This window comes from Triticum dicoccoides, chromosome 7B (assembly GCF_002162155.2).
Source record: "Triticum dicoccoides isolate Atlit2015 ecotype Zavitan chromosome 7B, WEW_v2.0, whole genome shotgun sequence".
NCBI classification, from domain to species: Eukaryota; Viridiplantae; Streptophyta; class Magnoliopsida; order Poales; family Poaceae; genus Triticum; species Triticum dicoccoides.
In genome coordinates, this window is record NC_041393.1 from 585,089,668 (window position 1) to 585,110,952 (window position 21,285).

The 21,285-nt window shown below is 42.9% G+C and overlaps 1 protein-coding gene across 1 annotated transcript; it reads right to left on the reverse strand.

The window, feature by feature from the left end:
* Nucleotides 1-578: 578 nt before the first annotated feature.
* LOC119336033 (pentatricopeptide repeat-containing protein At1g11290, chloroplastic-like) lies at nucleotides 579-5,355 on the reverse strand. Its single transcript, XM_037608073.1, has 2 exons — nucleotides 3,901-5,355; nucleotides 579-911 (listed from the first exon to the last, which is right to left on the reverse strand). Exons 1-2 carry the CDS (start codon nucleotides 5,316-5,318, stop codon nucleotides 839-841), a joined length of 1,491 nt encoding a protein of 496 aa, XP_037463970.1. The 5' UTR covers nucleotides 5,319-5,355; the 3' UTR covers nucleotides 579-838.
* Nucleotides 5,356-21,285: the final 15,930 nt, after the last annotated feature.

Sequence of the window (21,285 nt, forward strand, 5' to 3'; positions counted from 1 at the left end):
ATGGCGCCACGTGTGACCAACTTTTGATTTTAGCCGCGCACCGCCCGTTGATAATTATATTTATGGACTTACTACTAGCTGGTTCCAAAATACGTATGTACCCCTCTGTCCCAAAATATAAGAACGTTTTTAACACTACACTAGTGTCAAAAACGTTCTTATATTATGGGACGGAGGGAGTAAATATTGCGACATGGGAAGCGACGCTGTCGGGTTCATATTTGAAACGTGATTTTGTAATTATCAAAAATATATACATTACCCTCACAAAAATATGCTTTGGAGGAAAAACACGGAGCGAAAGTTCAATTTTGGAAGATGCCGCAAAACCAAACCAAACCTAACCGAACCATTTCAGGCCGATCCTTAACTGCTATGGTAAAGCTGGTAAGAACTGACGCGGCGTAGTAGATGGTAAAAAAATTCCAACACAGCCTACACCGTAGTCGGCAATGGTAATCTGTCCGTCGCCATTTGTCACTAACAGTGATGGTGTCCAGTCAAGTTCTACGCTTGGTCCATCTCTTAACCCCAGGAAATCAAGATGCAATACGGAAGCTTTTCGTGGAGCATCCACAGATTAGGGCCAAATCCAGCTCCCCGGTGCAGTTATTCAGGACTTTGTCAACCCTGTGATGCACCTTTTGACTACTTTTCAGCACAAGATCAACACACAGGAGATGCATCCACACAAAAGGTAACAAACAAATTAAAAGTGAGCTATATAAGAAATAGTCGCATACTCCAGGCTAGCAAATTACATGATTCTCATCTTGTTCTTGGTATAGACATCAGGACTCTGATGCGGTCACTCGGTGAGGACGATCACGTTCTTTCATCATTTTCCTCTTAACATCTTTTCGTAGTCGGGATCTCGCCGATTGGCAAGTGGAGAGGGTCGCTTCTCACCTCTGGCCAAATGGTTGCATATCAACATATCATCTTCTTGCAAAAAGATATGAAATGCTTTTGAGTGTTGGAGGAAAAGTAGCCCACATATATAGTACAAAAATAACCACCGAATACCAGGTCCGTTGGATGCGAGGTTATCAACAATGATAGCAACATCCAGATAGGCATCACCTCAGACTACTAATCAACGAGTGATAGATAAGTATACCAAGACGATATTTCCAATATGTTCCAAGGACAGCCGTGTTGATAGTTGACATATATGTCTCATACCAAGACTCCTCCATCAGACTGAGGGTCCAATTTTGACCGACAGCCTATCTTTTTGCATATTTTGTACTCCGTTCCTAAATAGTTGTCTTTTTAGAGATTTCAAATGGACTATCACATACGGATGTATATAGACATATTTTAGAGTGTAGATTCACTCATTTTGCTCCGTATGTAGTCACTTGTTGAGATCTCTAGAAAGACAAATATTTAGGAACGGAGCGAGTACAAAAGTAAGAAGTATAAATCTTCAGGTTCGGAAACTTGCACAATCATGGATCATGGATGCTAGCTAGTAATGGCAATAAAATTTATACTTCAAGCATATCTCATAGTAGTGAAGTTGGAAAAGTTACTGGTGCCGTGCAGACGAGAAGCTTTCTGTATTTTCTTCATCATTGACTTCAATGTACAGTACAGTACGACACGGCATTACCGCATCTTGACATCTCTTTCTTTGCTCCCATCTCCATCCTTACATCCACGACATGCCCCCAATTTTCATTACCAGCATATATAAGTTTGACGCTACCACATGATTCACATGATCAATCACACCCGCCGAACAATGCCAATGCCAAATCATCTTTCAGATGTTCAGCCAATAGGCTGCGCCAACACACATGTGAAGTTGTTGTGTACGAAAAAGGCTCCCAGTTAAAGTTTTAAAAGCATTCAGAAATGCGTATTCCAAGCCTTGCTTTGACTGCTGAGTTTTTATCCAGCTTAAAAATAACTAATCTCTGAACTGTCGTGCCATTCGAGGTTGTTGGTCCAGCAGCACTGTGGAATCTAGTTTTGTAGGTTGGGTGTTCATTTAACAACAACTGCTTGCAGAGACCCATTCCTCCCATTGGCAAGCTGGATACTACTGAGATAGTATTGGGGATGTCTTTGTCACGAGAATAAATTAATACCGGTAGTAGAGATGTGTAAAACAGCGACATAAACGATAGACACGGAAAAGCCTTGCATATAATGTTTTTAACATCAAGTTGCATGGGCCATCTCTTTCAGCGCTCTGTGGTGTACGCCCACAAGATAAAAACAACAATATGTGCAGCAAACGATGAACCAACTTACAAGCTATTGTTCCATTGTGTTGCCCTACCGTAGACGATAGCTTGACTAACCTGGAAGTACCGCGCCATGGGTGGCCAATCTTTTGTTTTTTGCGGGTGCCATGGGTGACCAACTCGATGACTAACCCGAACACTGCGGTTTTTTATGAACTATACTAGTTGGTTCCAAAGAAACATTGATTTTTACGACGTGATAAGTGACACTGTTGGGTTTGCATTTGAAACACACTTTCTTAGGATCATGATTTTGAAATTATCAAAAGATATACCACAGAAGGAAAATAGGCAGAGCTGAATTTCGGAGAAAGTGCCAACCAAACCAAACCGCAAAGTTGTAAAAACTGTACGGCTTGGTACAACAGCTCAATGGCTGTGGCAGTTTGTTCAGAGCAGGTGCATCTATCCTCACTCTTTCAGGTTGATCTTTAACTGGTACTTCCTCTGTAAAGAAATATAAGAGTGTTTAGAACACTACTTTAGTGATCTAAACACTTTTATATTTCTTTACGGAGGGAGTAGCTAGAAAGAGCTGATTCGCTGACACAGCATAGCAGTTCATATGATCAGCCGTCCAACACAGCCTACACTCGAGTAGGCAAAGGCACATTGCCTGCCACCATTTTTCACTGACAGTGAGAGTGCCCAATCAAGTTCTATGCTTGGTCCATCTCTAAATCCCAAGAAATCATGATGCAAGATGTCAGGTTCTTCGTGGAGCATCTATGGATTAAGGGGCAAATCCAGTGCTCCAGTGCACTTGTCTAGGACTTTATCACCCCGGTGATGCAGCTTTCGACTACTTTTTCGCAGAAGATCAACTTACAGGAGATGCATCTACACGAAGGTACTCCCTCCGTCCCATAAGTCATAATATAAGACGTTATTACGTCTAGTATGTGAGCATATTAGATGTAATAACGTCTTATATTATGAGACAGAGGGAGTAATAAACAAAGGCAACTACACTGGTTGTTAATCTGTCTGCTAAAAGTGAGCTACATAAGAAATAGTCGCATACTCCAGGCTCACAAATTGTATGGTTCTCGTGTTGTTCTTGGTCTAGATGTGAGGGCCCTGATGCCGGTCGCTTGGTGAGGACAGACACATTTTTCTTCATATATAATTTTTCATATTTTCTTAGATTGGCAAGTGGAGAGGGTCGCTTTTCGCCTCTGGCCAAATGGCTGTATATCATCTTCTTACAAAAACATGTGCAATGCTTTTGTGCGTCTGAGGAAACAATTGGCCACATACAAAAAATAAACTACTGAATTACCTGGCCCTTTGGATGTGAGGTTATCAATCATTAATTATGATAGCAACATCGAGATAGGCATCACCTCAGACTACTAATCAACGAGTGATAGATATGTATACTAAGACGATCTTCCAAGATGTTCGAAGGACAGGCGTGCTGACAGTTGACATATATACAATAGCAAGACTCCTCCACCAGACCGACAGTCCAATTTGACCAATAATAGCCTACCTTTTTGCATCTTTTGCAGAAGACTAAGTATCAAATTCTTGATTTGTATAAAAACTTGCACAACTGTAGATGCTAGCTAGTAATAGCAGATAAAATTCATAATTATGCTTCAAGTAAATTTCATAGTAGTGGAGTTGGAAAAGTTACTGGTGCTGTGCAGTTGAGAAGCTTTCTGCATTTTCTTCACCATTGACTTCAATGTAAGACAGGGCAGTACTGCATCTTGACGTCTCTTTCCTCACACCCATCTCCACCCTTACATCCACAACACGTCCCCAGTTCTCATTGGCAGCATATAAGTTTGATGCCAGCACATAATTCCCCTCATGGTCAGGCTCCATGTCGATCACATGATCCATCACCTTCCTCGCTAAATTCATGTTTCCATGATCACGGCATGCTCCGGTCAATACACGCCATATTACGGGATCAGGCTTCACAGGCATGGCCAGGACAAACTCAAACGCCTCGTCCAACATGCCAGATCTGCACAACAGGTCCACCATGCTTCCATAGTGCTCCATCCATGGTGTGATGTGATAGTCTTCGACCATGGACTTGAACAACTGGCGCCCTTCACTCAATAGCCTGGAGTGGCCACAAGCATTGATCATGCTCAAGAAGATAACCTCATCAGGCCAGAAACCTTGTCTGAGCATCTGCGAAAACCGAACAAGGGCAGCCACCCCATGCCCATGCACAGCAAGTGCCTGTATCATGGCTGTCCATGAGACCACAGTCCTCACATTCATCGAGTCAAATATCTCACATGACTTCTTCACCCTCCCCATCTTACCATGCATATGGATGAGTGAATTGGCGACACGGGTCTTCTCCAAGAAGCCATTCTCACATGCATATTCCTCCACCCACTCGCCCAACTCCGACGTACAATCCAATTTTGTGCACGCTGAGATGACTGCGAGCAGGGTGACCTCATCGACCTTGACAACGGCAAGCCTCATCTCGTTGAACACCTCCAGCGCCTCTGCTGGGCGTCCGTTCTCGCAGCAAGCATTGATCATGCACGTCCAAGAAACCACGCTCTTATTCCCCATACCGGCGAACACCGTGCTTGCTTCAGCGAACCGCCCGCATCTCCCGTACATGCTTACCAGCGCATTGAGAACGCGCAAATCAAGAACAGGGATATTCCTCACGGCATACCCGTGGAGCTCTCTCCCGTGCACCAGACTCCTCAGTTGCGCGCACGCAGACAAGAGGCTCGTGACGGAGAGGTTGTTGGGACGGGAGCCCTCGCCCACCATTGCGGACACAGCGAGCAGAGCGTGGTGGGGTTGACGGGAGCGCGCGCAGGCGGAGACGAGGGTGTTCCATAGAGGGATGTCCCGGCGGGGGGTTTCGTCGAACAGCTGGCGCGCGGAGGCCAGGCGGCCGGAGGCGGCGTAGGACTTGAGGAAGGACGAGCAGAGGTGGAGACAGGAGGGGAGAAATCCGAGCTTTAGGGCGGGCGCGTGGAGCTGGGCGGCGGAGGCGGCGGAGGCGGCGGAGAGGGCGCCGAGGATGGCCGCGGCGTCGCGCAAGGTGGTGGCGCTGGCGCTCATGGGTCATGGCGGCAGAGGCACACCCGTGGGCATTTGATTTGGGTGCTACTGGATAAATGACAAGAAAGCCCCTGTGCGCTTCCACAATTTGATACTAGCACATACCTTGGCTAACGTCTTACATTATGGGACGGAGGGAGTAGATGATACCCCATGCGTTAATAAATAATTTAATGTTTAAAAGAATGAAAAAGTTTATGAAACATAGTATAAGCAGATGTAAAGAATTTTTTTAGAAAGAAATATTGTTTAGAGTAAGCATTTAAAGCTAATTTGGTGAAAAAACAAAAATAGGTGTACTTTTTGTTCTGATCTATTACCTTTGCAATATATCAGCAAGGTGATATGAGATGTAAACAGTGCTGCGTAGAAACAATGGGGACATCTCAACCCTTGACTAAACCAAGAACGACGATATCAACTACATATGTGCATCCATAAAAAAACATAGCTCGCATGAAAGAAAATGTAAGTTCACTCATAATTTGATTTTCTATTAAAAGAAGAAGGTCACTTAACCAGGTAGCTCATTCACCACAATATACCCAGGTAGCTCCAATTTTTTTTATCTTTTCCACGGGCAGAACCATGCATGCTTCCCTGTTAGGTGAACCTTAGTTTAGTCATAAAAATACCTAATTAGCTATCGAGGTGTATGCAATGGAAAAAATATTGGGATTAAATGGTTGCATGAGAATAGTGGATTCTTAAAAAAGAAAATTTTGATGAACAACCTCACTGTACGCAATGGAATTAAATTGGGATTAAAAGGTTGCTTGGAACACTGAAGGTTCGAGGGAACGAAGGCATCTAACACAATTCTCTGACATGTTGGGAGCAAAAGAGACATGGACAGAAAGCACAAGAGATTGAGAATGAGAAAAGATAATTGTTTGCGCTTTTAGAATCAAACGAAAGCACTAACGACACATTAAGTCTAACCAAATAGTTGGAGCGGGGACTTGTGTTGTACGTATGGAGTGGATCGGATGACGTCAAGACATATACGTATAGCTAAAGAAACCTATGATGACGTGGTTGCTTGAGTGCACGAAAACACAACTAATGGTTATATGTGGCAGATTGCATGCACATGAAAAATTAGTGGGAGCATAGGCATGAAGAGTTAGCGAGAAATCATTTTTACATGGTAGACCTCCTCGATGACGTGGATAGTTTGAATGTCAAGATAAGTAAGATAGTGGGGATAAGTCTAACCAAATGGTTGAACATGAACACGTGCTAAAGAAACCTACGATGGCATGGTTGCTTGAGAGTGCGCAAAAACACAATTAATGGTTATATATGACAGATTGCATGCGCATGAAAAAATTAGTGAGAGCATGTGCATAAAGAGTTAGTGGGAAAACCTTCTTACATGGTGGACCTCATGTGGATAGCTTGCATGTCAAGATAAATAAGATAGTGAGGATGAATCTCTTAGGTATATAGGATTACCAGTTTGAAGGCATCTATAATGGCATAGTGGTTGATAAAGCAGTCTTATCTTAAGCTCGTCACGTAATTTATAAAATACAATATAAAATTATGTACACTAGTTATCTCTTAGTCTTATCTCCGATAACTAGAAATTACTGTGGTGAGAGATATTATTGCTAAGAGATCATCTCTTAATTAAGAGAAGGCAAACATATTCTTATGGTTTCTCTCTTTCTCACCTCAACATCTATCCCACGTGATGCTCCTAAGATAATATCATTATACATGCCCTCAATTTGCTCTCGCTTTTTCTTTAAGGGGTGTATTAGATTAATTTAGCAACATAGGGTCATTACAATCGCCGTTGGCGATGTGATTGATCTCTAAGCAGAGGTCCTAGTAGGTGACCACGGGGACACGGTCCTTGAACAATTCGCGCTCCGCGCACCCCTCCATGCCTGCCGGCGGAGGTACCCGGTGTCATTGTTGTGTGCTTCCCCTCCGTGCACCCCTCCATGCCATTGTCTGGGAGATAGTAACCATCGTGGTTGCGTGTTTACCCCTACTTTTGCAATTTGAGGGCCAATCAATTATACAAGTCTTTATCTCCGACTTTGAGGAGGTAGAGCTTATTCCACTTGTCAAGTCCAGACAAATACAAACAGGAAACATTGGATATGAATCAATGGGCAGAGCTATGCACATATCAGCAGGGGGCATCGGCCCCCTAGCCTAGGAGAAAGTGTCATGTTTATTTTTAGGGGCCTAGGTTGAAAAGGTTGTCTTATGAGGTGTGCTCTTATTCTTACCGAAACTTTTTTGGCACGAATCCCAAAGCACCTACCAATAATTAGCACCAAGGGCATTTTAGTAATCTACATTCGTCGTGGGACGTGGCCACATCCAAGTGGAGTGCCCAGCCCCTGACATAAATTAAAAAAAAACACATTCAAGCCTTTGGGGCGATGCCTTCTTCATCTGCATCCATCGATGGCTCGCATTAGCAGAGCTCGGTGTTGCCTTTGGACCTTTGAACACCACCAGATAACATTGTGTCATTGTTGTACGGTTGTAGCGGTTAGGAAGTCACCGATGCAGACCAAAAAGATGTAGTTAGCAACGAAGAAAATAGTCACCCGGAGTAGAGAACGTCGGAGAGGGAAAAACACAGCACGCTTCACACGCCTCACAATGTTGGCAGGAAGCACCACTGGAACGAGGATGAAGGCAAGAGAACTTATTCCATATCGACAGCGATGCCATCGACTTCTAGAGACTAAAACATAAATTGAGTCCTAACCCTACCACCACCTAACTAAAACAGTGGGCTCCCCCCCCCCATCCCCTCAAAACGATGGGCGAAGGGTTAAGGGGCCCGTGGGCTCGTCGAGGGATAGCTCGTGGTCGCCACTTTGTCTCCTATGGTATGGTGGGAGCAACGAATCTTTCTTTGCACTAAATCATGGGAGTTTGCTCTCGCTTTCTAGTGCAAAATGTTAAGATTACATGCTCGAATCTATTATCAGGTTACAAGAAATAACAGATGTAATACACGATAAATAATTAATCAAAAGAAAGAGAAATGTGTGGAAACAAGTGCTATTATTCATAACAATTTTTTCCTTGCAATTTAGATTTTAAATTGTTTTTTTAATGCTAGAACAGTATGGATGATAATTTGACACTCACTCCAGGCAAGTCAACCAGAATTTGTGGTTTGATGTGTCACCAATGGTTTGGAGTGCTACACAAGATGCTCAAGTATGGCTGCATGAATCACCCAAAGTGAACACTCTATTACTTATGTGCTAATGTATGCATTTTTACTGCACATGTCCCCCTGATGCCCTACAAATAACAATGTATTCTCGCGGTCTCACAAACATGCGCAGCTACTGTAAAGTAGGGTATATTATATTGTCCTTGTACACGTATTTGTATATGTATGTAATTGTAATTATAATCATCTATATATTAAAACATGAGGCTGGATGTTAACCACCCACGCAAAACCCTAAACCTGTGTTTCTCAACATGGTGACAGGCCGGGCCGCCGCAAGTCACTAGCGCTGCCGCCTAATCCTCTCCATGCAGCCGCAAGTACTTCCGATCGCTGCTACTGCTTCCGCTCGTTGCTTCCGCTTGCTGCTTTTGACATCCATCTGCGCGAGCCATACATCCGCGCAAGCCATACAACCGCGCGAGCCATCCATCAGCGCCACTGCTTCCACTCATTGTCGCTGCTGCCGCGCGTGCCGTCTCCCGTGACTGTCTCCGCCTCTTGCTTCGCTGCTGATACGTCTCCAACGTATTTATAATTTTTGATTATTCCATGCTATTATATTACCCATTTTGGATGTTTATGGACTTTACTATACACTTTTATATCATTTTTGGGACTAACCTACTAACCAGAGGCCCAGTCCGAATTGCTGTTTTTTTGCCTATTTCAGTGTTTCACAGAAAAGGAATATCAAACGGAGTCCAAACGGAATGAAACCTTCGGGAGCGATCTTTTTTAAACAAACGCAATTCGGGAGACTTGAAGTGGACATCAAGAAGCAGCCGAGGCGGCCACGAGGGTGTAGGGCGCGCCCTAGGGCGGGCGCTCCCCCTGCCTCGTGGGCCCCTCATGGCTCCCCTGACCGACTTCTTTCGCCTATATATATCTACGTACCCCGAGAACATCCAGGAGCACCACGAAAAACTATTTCCGCCGCCGCAACCTTCTGTACCCGTGAGATCCTATCTTGAAGCCTTTTTCGGCGCTCCACTGGAGGGGGAATCGATCACGGAGGGCCTCTACATCATCACCAAGACCTCTGCGATGAGTTGTGAGTAGTTTACCATAGACCTTCAGGTCCATAGTTATTAGCTAGATGACTTCTTCTCTCTCTTTGAATCTCAATACAAAGTTCTCCTCGATCTTCTTGGAGATCTATTCGATGTAACTCTTTTTGCGGTGTGTTTGTTGAGATCCGATGAATTGTGGGTTTATGATCAAGTTTATCTATGAGAAATATTTGAATCTCCACTGAATTCTTTTATGTATGATTGGTTATATTTGCAAGTCTCTCGAATTATCAGTTTGGTTTGCCCTACTAGATTGATCTTTCTTGCAATGGGAGAAGTGCTTAGCTTTGGGTTCAATCTTGTGTTGTCCTTTCCCAGTGATAGCAGGGGCAGCAAGGCATGTATTGTATTGTTGCCATCGAGGATAAAAAGATGGGGTTTATATCATATTGCTTGAGTTTATCCCTCTACATCATGTCATCTTGCTTAATGTGTTACTCTGTTCTTATAAAGTCAGTACTCTAGATGCATGCTGGATAGCGGTCGATGTGTGGAGTAATAGTAGTAGATGCAGGCAGGAGTCGATCTACTTGTTACGGACGTGATGCATATATACATGATCATGCCTAGATATTCTCATAACTATGCATTTTTCTATCAATTGCTCGACAGTAATTTGTTCACCCACCGTAATACTTATGCTATCTTGAGAGAAGCCACTAGTGAAACCTATGGCCCCCGGGTCTTTTCTCTATCATACAAGTTACAATCTATTTTATTTTGCAATCTTTACTTTTCAATCTATATCATAAAAATACCAAAAATATTTATCTTATCATATTATCTCTATCAGATCTCACTTTTGCAAGTGCCCGTGAAGGGATTGACAACCCCTTTATCGTGTTGGTTGCGAGGTTCTTCTTTGTTTGTGTAGGTGCGAGGGACTTGTGTGGAGCCTCCTATTGGATTGATATCTTGGTTCTCAAAAACTGAGGGAAATACTTACGTTACTTTGCTGCATCACCCTTTCCTCTTCAAGGAAAAAAACAACGCATGCTCAAGGGGTAGCAAGAAGGATTTCTGGCGCCGTTGCCGGGGAGGTCTTCGCTCAAGTCAAGACATACCAAGTACCCATGACAAAATCATCTCCCTCACATTACATTATTTGCCGTTTGCCTCTTGTTTTCCTCTCTCCCATTTCACCCTTGCCGTTTTATTCGCCCTCTCTTTTCCATTCTCCTCTTTTTCGCTTGCCTCTTGTGCGCCTGCTTGCCCTTATGGCCTTGCCTAAAAACGCCGATCTTCACCTTAGAAGGTTGGAAGAAATCGAAATCAATATTAGAAGCTTTATGGCTTTACAATTTGAGCATGATAATTTCTTTAAAAACAAGCTTAAGGAACAAAAAAGCTTTACGGTATACATGAATAAAGAGCTTGATGATATGTCTAAGGAATTTTATAGTTTGAATTCTCAGTTTGCTCATCTTGAAAAATCAATTGCCCAAATTCTGATAAGCGAGCCACCTTAGTTAATAAGATGGCCGCCAAACCAGAAGGATTAGAAAAAATAATAATGATGAAGATCTAAAAGTTATTGATGTGTCTCCTATTAAATCCTTGTTTTGCAATATGAATCTTAATAATGATGGGACTGGAGATAAGTCAACTTTAGTTAAAAAGTGTCCCAATGATTTGGAGTCTTTTGATCTTGATGCTAAAATTGTTAAAAGTGGGATTGGAGAGATCAAAACTTTACATAGCAATGAACCTACTACTTTGGATTTCAAGGAATTTAATTATGATAATTGTTCTTTAATATATTATATTTCCTTGTTGCAATCTGTGTTGAATTCTCCTCATGCTTATAGCCAAAATAAAGCTTTTACTAAACATATCGTTGATGCTTTAATGCAATCTTATGAGGAAAAACTTGAACTAGAAGTTTCTATCCCAAGAAAACTTTATGATGAGTGGGAACCTACTACTAAAATAAAAATAAAAGATCATGAATGCTATGCTTTGTGTGATTTGGGTGCTAGTGTTTCCGCGATTCCAAAAACTTTATGTGAAGTACTAGGTTTTCGTGAATTTGATGATTGCTCTTTAAACTTGCACCTTGCAGATTCCACTATTAATAAACCTATGGGAAGTATTAATGATATTCTTATTGTTGCAAATAGGAATTATGTGCCCGTAGATTTTATCGTTCTTGATATAGCTTGCAATCTTTCATGTCCTATTATTCTTGGTAGACCTTTTCTTAGAACGATTGGTGCAATTATTGATATAAAGGAAGGAAATATTAGATTCCAATTTCCATTAAGGAAAGACATGGAACACTTTCCTAGAAAGAAAATCGAATTACCTTATGAATCTATTATGAGAGCCACTTATGAATTGAATACCAAAGATGGCAATACTTAGATCTATTCTTACTTTTATGCCTAGCTAGGGGCGTTAAACGATAGCGCTTATTGGGAGGCAACCCAATTTTATTTTTGTTCCTTGATTTTTGCTATGTTTAGTAATAAATAATTCATCTAGCCTCTGTTCAGATGTGGTTTTATGTTTTAATTAGTGTTTGTGTCAAGTAGAACCTATAGGATCATCTTGGGTGAAAGTTAATTTGATCTTGCTGAAAAATAGAAACTTTTGCATGCACGAGAAAAAATCTAATAAATCACAGAAACATGATTTTGAGTTGATTATTTTTGCAGTAGATCAATAGACAAATTATCTGGGACTTACTATTTTGGTAGGATTTTTAGAGTTCCAGAAGTATTCGAAAGTTACAGATTGCTACAGACTGTTCTGTTTTTGACAGATTCTGTTTTTTGTGTGTTGTTTGCTTATTTTGATGAATCTATGGCTAGTATCGGAGGGTATGAACCATAGAGAAGTTGGAATACAGTAGGTTTAACACTAATATAAATAAATAATGAGTTTATTACAGTACCTTAAGTGGTGGTTTTCCTTTCTTGCACTAACGGAGCTCATGAGATTTCCTGTTGAGTTTTGTGTTGTGAAGTTTTCAACTTTTGGGTAAAGATTTGATGGACTACAGAATAAGGAGTGGAAAGATCCTAAGCTTGGGGATGCCCATGGCACCCCAAGATAATTCAAGGACAACCAAAAGCCTAAGCTTGGGATGCCCCGGAAGGCATCCACTCTTTCGTCTTCGTCTATTGGTAACTTTACTTGGAGCTATATTTTTATTCACCACATGATATGTGTTTTGCTTGGAGCGTCTTGTATGATATGAGTCTTTGCTTTCTAGTTTACCATAATCATCCTTGCTGTACACACCTTTTGGGAGAGACACACATGATTCGGAATTTATTAGAATACTCTATGTGCTTCACTTATATCTTTTGAGCTAGACAGTTTTGCTCTAGTGCTTCACCTATATCTTTTTAGAGCACGGTGGTGGTTTTATTTTGTAGAAATTATTGATCTCTCATGCTTCATTTATATTATTTTGAGAGTCCTTTAGAACAACATGGTATTTTCTATGGTTATAAAATTGGTCCTAGAAGATGGGCATCCAAGTTGGGTATAATAAAAACTATCATAGAAAGTGAACCGTTATGTGATGAAGTTGGAGCATGACTTATTTTTTGATTGTCTTCCTTATGAGTGGAGGTCGAGGACGAGCGATGGTCTTTTCCTACCAATCTATCCCCCTAGGAGCATGTGCGTAGTACTTTGTTTTAATAAATCATAGATTTTTGCAATAAGTATATGAGTTCCTTATGACTAATGTTGAGTCCATGGATTATACGCATTCTTACCCTTCCACCATTGCTAGCCTCCCTTGTGCCGCACAACTTTCGTCGGTACCATACACCCACCATATACCTTCCTCAAAACAGCCACCATACCTACCTACTATGATATTTCCATAGCCATTCCGAGATATATTGTCATGAAACTTTCCACCGTTCCGTTTATTATGACACGCTCCATCATTGTCATATTGCTTTTGCATGATCATGTAGTTGACATTGTATTTGTGGCAAGGCCACTTTGATAATTCTTTCATACATGTCACTCTTGATTCATTGCATATCCCAGTACATCGCCGGAGGCATCCACATAGAGTCATATTTGTTCTAAGTATTGAGTTGTAATTCTTGAGTTGTAAGTAAATAAAAGTGTGATGATCTTCATTATTAGAGCATTGTCCCAAGTGAGGAAAGGATGATGGAGACTATGATTCCCCCACAAGTCGGGATGAGACTCCGGACTTTATGAGAAATAAAAGAGGCCAAAGAAGCCCACCAAAATAAAAAAATAAGAGAAAATGAGAGAAGGGACAATGTTACTATCCTTTTTCCACACTCGTGCTTCAAAGTAGCACCATAATCTTCATGATAGAGAGTCTCCTATGTTGTCACTTTCATATACTAGTGGGAATTTTACATTATAGAACTTGGCTTGTATATTCCAATGATGGGCTTCCTCAAAATGCCCTAGGTCTTCGTGAGCAAGCAAGTTAGATGCACACCCACTTAGATTCTTTTGTTGAGCTTTCATATAGTTATAGCTCTAGTGCATCCGTTGCATGGCAATAATCCCTACTCACTCACATTGATATCTATTAATGGGCATCTCCATAGCCCGTTGATACGCCTAGTTGATGTGAGACTATCTTCTCCTTTTTGTCTTCTTCACAACCACCATTCTATTCCACATATAGTGCTATGTCCATGGCTCATGCTCATGTATTGGGTGAAAGTTGAAAAAGTTTGAGAACATCAAAGTATGAAACAATTGCTTGGCTTGTCATCGAGGTTGTGTATGATTTAAATATTTTATGTGATGAAGATAGAGCATAGCCAGACTATATGATTTTGTAGGGATAGCTTTCTTTAGCCATGTTATTTTGAGAAGACATGATTGCTTTGTTAGTATGCTTGAAGTATTATTATTCTTATGTCAATATGAACTTTTATTTTGAATCATTTGGATCTAAACATTCATGCCACAATAAAGAAAATTACAATGAGAAATATGCTAGCTACCATTCCACATCAAAAATTCTGTTTTTATCATTTACATACTTGAGGACGAGCAGGAATTAAGCTTGGGGATGCTTGATACGTCTCATCCGTATCTATAATTTTTTATTGTTCCATGCTATTATATTACCCGTTTGGATGTTTATGGGCTTTACTATACACTTTTATATCATTTTTGGGACTAACCTACTAACCGGAGGCCCAACCCGAATTGCTATTTTTTTTGCCTATTTCAATGTTCCGTAGAAAAGGAATATCAAACGGAGTCCAAACGCAATGAAACCTTCGGGAGCGACCTTTTTGGAACAAACGCAATCCAGGAGACTTGGAGTGGACGTCAAGAAGCAGCCAAGGCGGCCACGAGGGTGTAGGGTGCGCCCTAGGGGGCGCCCCCTGCCTCATGGGCCCCTCGTGGCTCCCCTGACCGACTTCTTTTGCCTATATATATCTACGTACCCCGAGAACATCCAGGAGCACCACGAAAAACTATGTCCGCCGCCGCAACCTTCTGTACCCGTGAGATCCCATCTTGGAGCCTTTTCTGGCGCTCCGCCGGAGGGGGAATCAATCAAGGAGAGCCTCTACATCATCACCAAGGCCTCTCCGATGAGTTGTGAGTAGTTTACTGATACGTCTCCAACGTATCTATAATTTTTGATTGCTGCATGCTATATTATCTACTGTTTTAGGCAATATTGGGCTTTACTATCCACTTTTATATTATTTTTGGGACTAACCTATTAACCGGAGGCCCAGCCTAGATTTGTTGTTTTATGCCTATTTCAGTGTTTCGAGGAAAAGGAATATCAGACGGAGTCAAAATGGAACGAAATCAACTGGAGAAGTTAATTTTGGAAGGAAACCCACTTGATGGACTTGGAATCCACGTCAGAAGATACAGGAGGTGCTCATGAGGGTGGGGGGGCGCCCACCCCCCTAGGGCGCCCCCTGCCTCGTGGGGCCCCCATAGCTCCACCGACGTACTCCTTTCACCCATATATACCTATGTACCCTAAAACTTCCAGAACAGAAGATAGATCGGGAGTTCCGCCGCCAGAAGCCTCTGTAGCCACCAAAAACCTCTCGGGAGCCCATTCCGGCACCCTGACGGAGGGGGAGCCCATCACCGGTGGCCATCTTCATCATCCCGGCGCTATCCATGACGAGGAGGGAGTAGTTCACCCTCGGGGCTGAGGGTATGTACCAGTAGCTATGTGCTTGATCTCTCTCTCTCGTGTTCTCTCTCGTGTTCCCTCTATGGCACGATCTTAATGTATCCCAAGCTTTGCTATTGTAGTTGGATCTTATGATGTTTCTCCCCCTCTACTCTCTTGTGATGAATTGAGTTTCCCCTTTGAAGTTATCTTATCGGATTGAGTCTTTTATGAGAACACTTGATGTATGTCTTGCGATCCACTTGATGTATGTCTTGGTGATCAACTTGCGGGTTTCGTGACATTGGGAACCTATGCATAGGGGTTGGCACACGTTTTAACTCTCCGGTAGTAGCTTTGGGGCACTCTTTGAAATACTTTTATGTTGGTTGGATGAATCTGAGATTGTGTGACGCATATCGTATAATCATGCTCACGGATACTTGAGGTAACAATGGAGTATCTAGGTGACATTAGGGTTTTGGTTGATTTGTGTCTTAAGGTGTTATTCTAGTACAAACTCTTTTATAGATTGATCCGAAAGAATAACTTTGAGGTGGTTTCGTACCCTACCATAATCTCTATGTTTGTTCTCCGCTATTAGTGGCTTTGGAGTGACTCTTTGTTGCATGTTGAGGGCTTGTTATATGATCTATCTATGTTATTATTGTTGAGAGAACTTGCACTAGTGAAAGTATGAACCCTAGGCCTTGTTTCCTATCATTGCAATACCGTTTACGTTCACTTTTATCGCTTGTTACCTTGCTGTTTTTATTATTTCAGATTACAAATACCTTTATCTACTATCCATTTTGCACTTGTATCACCATCTCTTCACCGAACTAGTGCACCTATACAATTTACCATTGTATTGGGTGTGTTGGGGACACAAGAGACTCTTTGTTATTTGGTTGCAGGGTTGTTTGAGAGAGACCATCTTCATCCTACGCCTCCTACGGATTGATAAATCTTAGGTCATCCACTTGAGGGAAATTTGTTACTGTCCTACAAACCTGTGCACTTGCAGGCCCAACAACGTCTACAAGAAGAAGGTTGTGTAGTAGACATCATTTACCACATACCTTCAGGTCCATAGTTATTAGCTAGATGGCTTCTTCTTTCTCTTTGAATCTCAATACAAAGTTCTGTTGGAAATATGCCCTAGAGGCAATAATAAAAGCATTATTATTATATTTCCTTGTTCATGATAATTGTCTTTATTCATGCTATAATTGTGTTATCCGGAAATCGTAATACATGTGTGAATAACAGACACCAACATGTCCCTAGTGAGCCTCTAGTTGACTAGCTCGTTGATCAACAGATAGTCATGGTTTCCTGACTATGGACACTGGATGTCATTGATAACGAGATCACATCATTGGGAGAATGATGTGATGGACAAAGACCCAATCCTAAACATAGCACAAGATCGTATAGTTCGTTTGCTAGAGTTTTCCAATGTCAAAGTATCTTTTCCTTAGACCATGAGATCGTGTAACTCCCGGATACCGTAGGAGTGCTTTGGGTATGCCAAACGTCACAACGTAACTGGGTGACTATAAAGGTAGACTACGGGTATTTCTGAAAGTGTCTGTTGGGTGACATGGATCAAGACTGGGATTTGTCACTCCGTATGACGGAGAGGTATCACTGGGCCCACTCGGTAATGCATCATCATAATGAGCTCAGAGTGACCAAGTGTCTGGTCACGGGATCATGCATTACGGTACGAGTAAAGTGACTTGCCGGTAACGAGATTGAACGAGGTATTGGGATACCGACGATCGAATCTCAGGCAAGTAACATATCGATAGACAAAGGGAATAGCGTACGGGATTGATTAAATCCTCGACATCGTGGTTCATCCCATGAGATCATCGTGGAGCATGTGGGAGCCAACATGGGTATCCAGATCCCGCTGTTGGTTATTGACCGGAGAGTCGTCTCGGTCATGTCTGCTTGTCTCCCGAACCCGTAGGGTCTACACACTTAAGGTTCGGTGACGCTAGGGTTATGAAGATATGTATATGCAGAAACCCGAATGTTGTTCGGAGTCCCAGATGAGATCCCGGACGTCACGAGGAGTTCCGGAATGGTCCGGAGGTAAAGAATTATATATAGGAAGTGCTATTTCGGGCATCGGGACAAGTTTCGGGGTTATCGGTATTATACCGGGACCACCGGAAGGGTCCCGGGGGTCCACCGGGTGGGGCCACCTGTCCCGGGGGGCAACATGGGCTGTAGGGGGTGCGCCTTGGCCTAGATGGGCCAAGGGAACCAGCCCCTATAGGCCCATGCGCCTAGGGTTTCCACCATGGAAGAGTCCATGTGGTGGAAGGCACCCCTAGGTGCCTTGGGGGGGAGGGAAACCTCCCCTTGGCCGCCGCCCCCCCTAGTAGATGCCATCTACTAGGGCCGGCGCCCCCCCTGGCACCCCTATATATAGTGGGGGGGAGAGGAGGGATTACAGACCAGCCCCTGGCGCCTCCATCTCCCCCCGTTACGTCTCTCCCTCGTAGTCTCGGCGAAGCCCTGCTGCTGTGACGCCCTGCATCCACCACCACGCCGTCGTGCTGCTGGATCTTCATCAACCTCTCCTCCCCCCTTGCTGGATCAAGAAGGAGGATACGTCTCCCGTCCCGTACGTGTGTTGAACGCGGAGGTGCCGTCCGTTCGGCGCTGGTCATCGGTGATTTGGATCACGTCGAGTACGACTACATCATCACCGTTCTTTTGAACGCTTCCGTGCGCAATCTACAAAGGTATGTAGATGCATCTAATCACTCGTTTCTAGATGAACTCCTAGATGATCTTGGTGAAACGAGTAGGAAAATTTTTGTTTTCTGCAACGTTCCCCAACAGTGGCATCATGAGCTAGGTCTATGCGTAGTTCTTCTTGCGCGAGTAGAACACAATTTGTTGTGGGCGTAGATTTGTCAACTTTCTTGCCGTTACTAGTCCTTTCTTGCTTCAGCGGTATTGTGGGATGAAGCGGCCCGGACCAACCTTACACGTACGCTTACGTGAGACTGGTTCCACCGACTAACATGCACTAGTTGCATAAGGTGGCTGGCGGGTGTCTGTCTCTCCTACTTTAGTTGGAGCGGAATCGATGAACAGGGTCCTTATGAAGGGTAAATAGAAGTTGACAAATCACGTTGTGGCTTTAACGTAGGTAAGAAAACGTTCTTGCTAGAACCCTAATTCAGCCACGTAAAACTTGCAACAACAATTAGAGGACGTGTAACTTGTTTTTGCAGCAAGTGGTTTGTGATATGATATGGCCAAAGTTGTGATGAATGATGAATGATCTATATGTGATGTATGAGATGTTCATGCTATTGTAATAGGATTCACGACTTGCATGTCGATGAGTATGACAACCGGCAGGAGCCATAGGAGTTGTCTTTATTCTTTTATATGACCTGCGTGTCATCAAGAAACGCCATGTAAATTACTTTACTTTATTGCTAAACGCGTTAGCCATAGTAGTAGAAGTAATAGTTGGCGAGCAACTTCATGGAGACACGATGATGGAGATCATGGTGTCAAGCCGGTGACAAGATGATCATGGAGCCCCAAGATGGAGATCAAAGGAGCTATGTGATATTGGCCATATCATGTCACATTTATTATTTGATTGCATGTGATGTTTATCATGTTTTGCATCTTGTTTACTTAGAACGACGGTAGTAAATAAGGTGATCCCTCATACTAATTTCAAGAAGTGTTCCCCCTAACTGTGCACCGTTGCGACAGTTTGCTGTTTCAAAACACCACGTGATGATCGGGTGTTTTATTCAGACATTCACATACAACGGGTGTAAGACAGATTTACACATGCAAACACTTAGGTTGACTTGACGAGCCTAGCATGTACAGACATGGCCTCGGAACACAGAAGACCGAAAGGTCGAGCATGAGTCGTATAGAAGATACGATCAACATGAAGATGTTCACCGATGTTGACTAGTCCATCTCACGTGATGATCGGACACGGTCTAGTTAACTCGGATCATGTAATACTTAGATGACTGGAGGGATGTCTAATCTAAGTGGGAGTTCACTAATAATTTGATTAGTTGAACTTAATTATCATGAACTTAGTCTAAAACATTTTACAATATGTCTTGTAGATTAAATGGCCAATGTAGTCCTCAACTTCAACGCGTTCCTAGAGAAACCAAGCTGAAAGACGATGGCAGACAACTATACGGACTGGGTCCGGAACCTGAGGATCATCCTCATAGCTGCCAAGAAAGATTATGTCCTACAAGCACCGCTTGGTGACGCACCCGTTCTCCCTGCAGAACAAGATGTTATGAACGCTTGGCAGGCACGTTCCGATGACTACTCCCTCGTTCAGTGCGGCATGCTTTACAGCCTAGAGCCGGGGCTCCAAAAGCGTTTTGAGAGACATGGAGCATATGAGATGTTCGAAGAGCTGAAAATGGTTTTCCAAGCTCATGCCCGGGTCGAGAGATATGAAGTCTCCGACAAATTCTTCAGCTGTAAGATGGAGGAAAACAGTTCTGTCAGTGAGCACATACTCACTATGTCTGGGTTGCATAACCGCTTGACTCAGCTGGGAGTTAATCTCCCGGATGATGCGGTCATTGACAGAATCCTCCAGTCGCTTACACCAAGCTACAAGAGCTTTGTGATGAACTTCAATATGCAGGGGATGGAAAAGACCATTCCTGAAGTATTTGCTATGCTGAAATCAGCAGAGGTAGAAGTCAGGAAGGAACATCAAGTGTTGATGGTCAATAAAACCACTAAGTTCAAGAAAGGCAAGGGTAAAAAGAACTTCAAGAAGGACGGCAAGGAGGTTGCCGCGCCCGGCAAGCAAGCTGCCGGGAAGAAGCCAAAGAATGGACCCAAGCCCGAGACTGAGTGCTTTTATTGCAAGGGAAGCGGTCACTGGAAGCGGAATTGCCCTAAGTACTTAGCGGATAAGAAGGCCGGCAAAACAAAAGGTATATGTGATATACATGTAATTGATGTGTACCTTACTAGTGCCCGTAGTGGCTCCTGGGTATTTGATACCGGTGCAGTTGCTCACATTTGTAACTCAAAGCAGGGGCTGCGGAATAAGCGGAAACTGGCAAAGGACGAGGTTTCGATGCGCGTCGGGAATGGTTCCAAGGTCAATGTGATCGCCGTCGGCACGCTACCTCTGCATCTCCCTTCGGGATTAGTTTTAAACCTTAATAATTCTTATTTAGTGCCAGCTTTGAGCATGAACATTGTATCGGCATCTCGTTTAATTCGAGATGGCTACTCTTTTAAATCTGAGAATAATGGTTGTTCCATTTTTATGAGAGATATGTTTTATGGTCATGCTCCTATGGTGAATGGTTTATTCTTTATGAATCTCGAACGTGATGCTACACATGTTCATAATGTGAGTACCAAAAGAAGTAAGGTTGATAATGATAGTCCCACATACTTGTGGCACTGCCGCCTTGGTCACATAGGTGTCAAACGCATGAAGAAGCTCCATGCTGATGGACTTTTAGAGTCTCTTGATTATGAATCATTTGACACATGCGA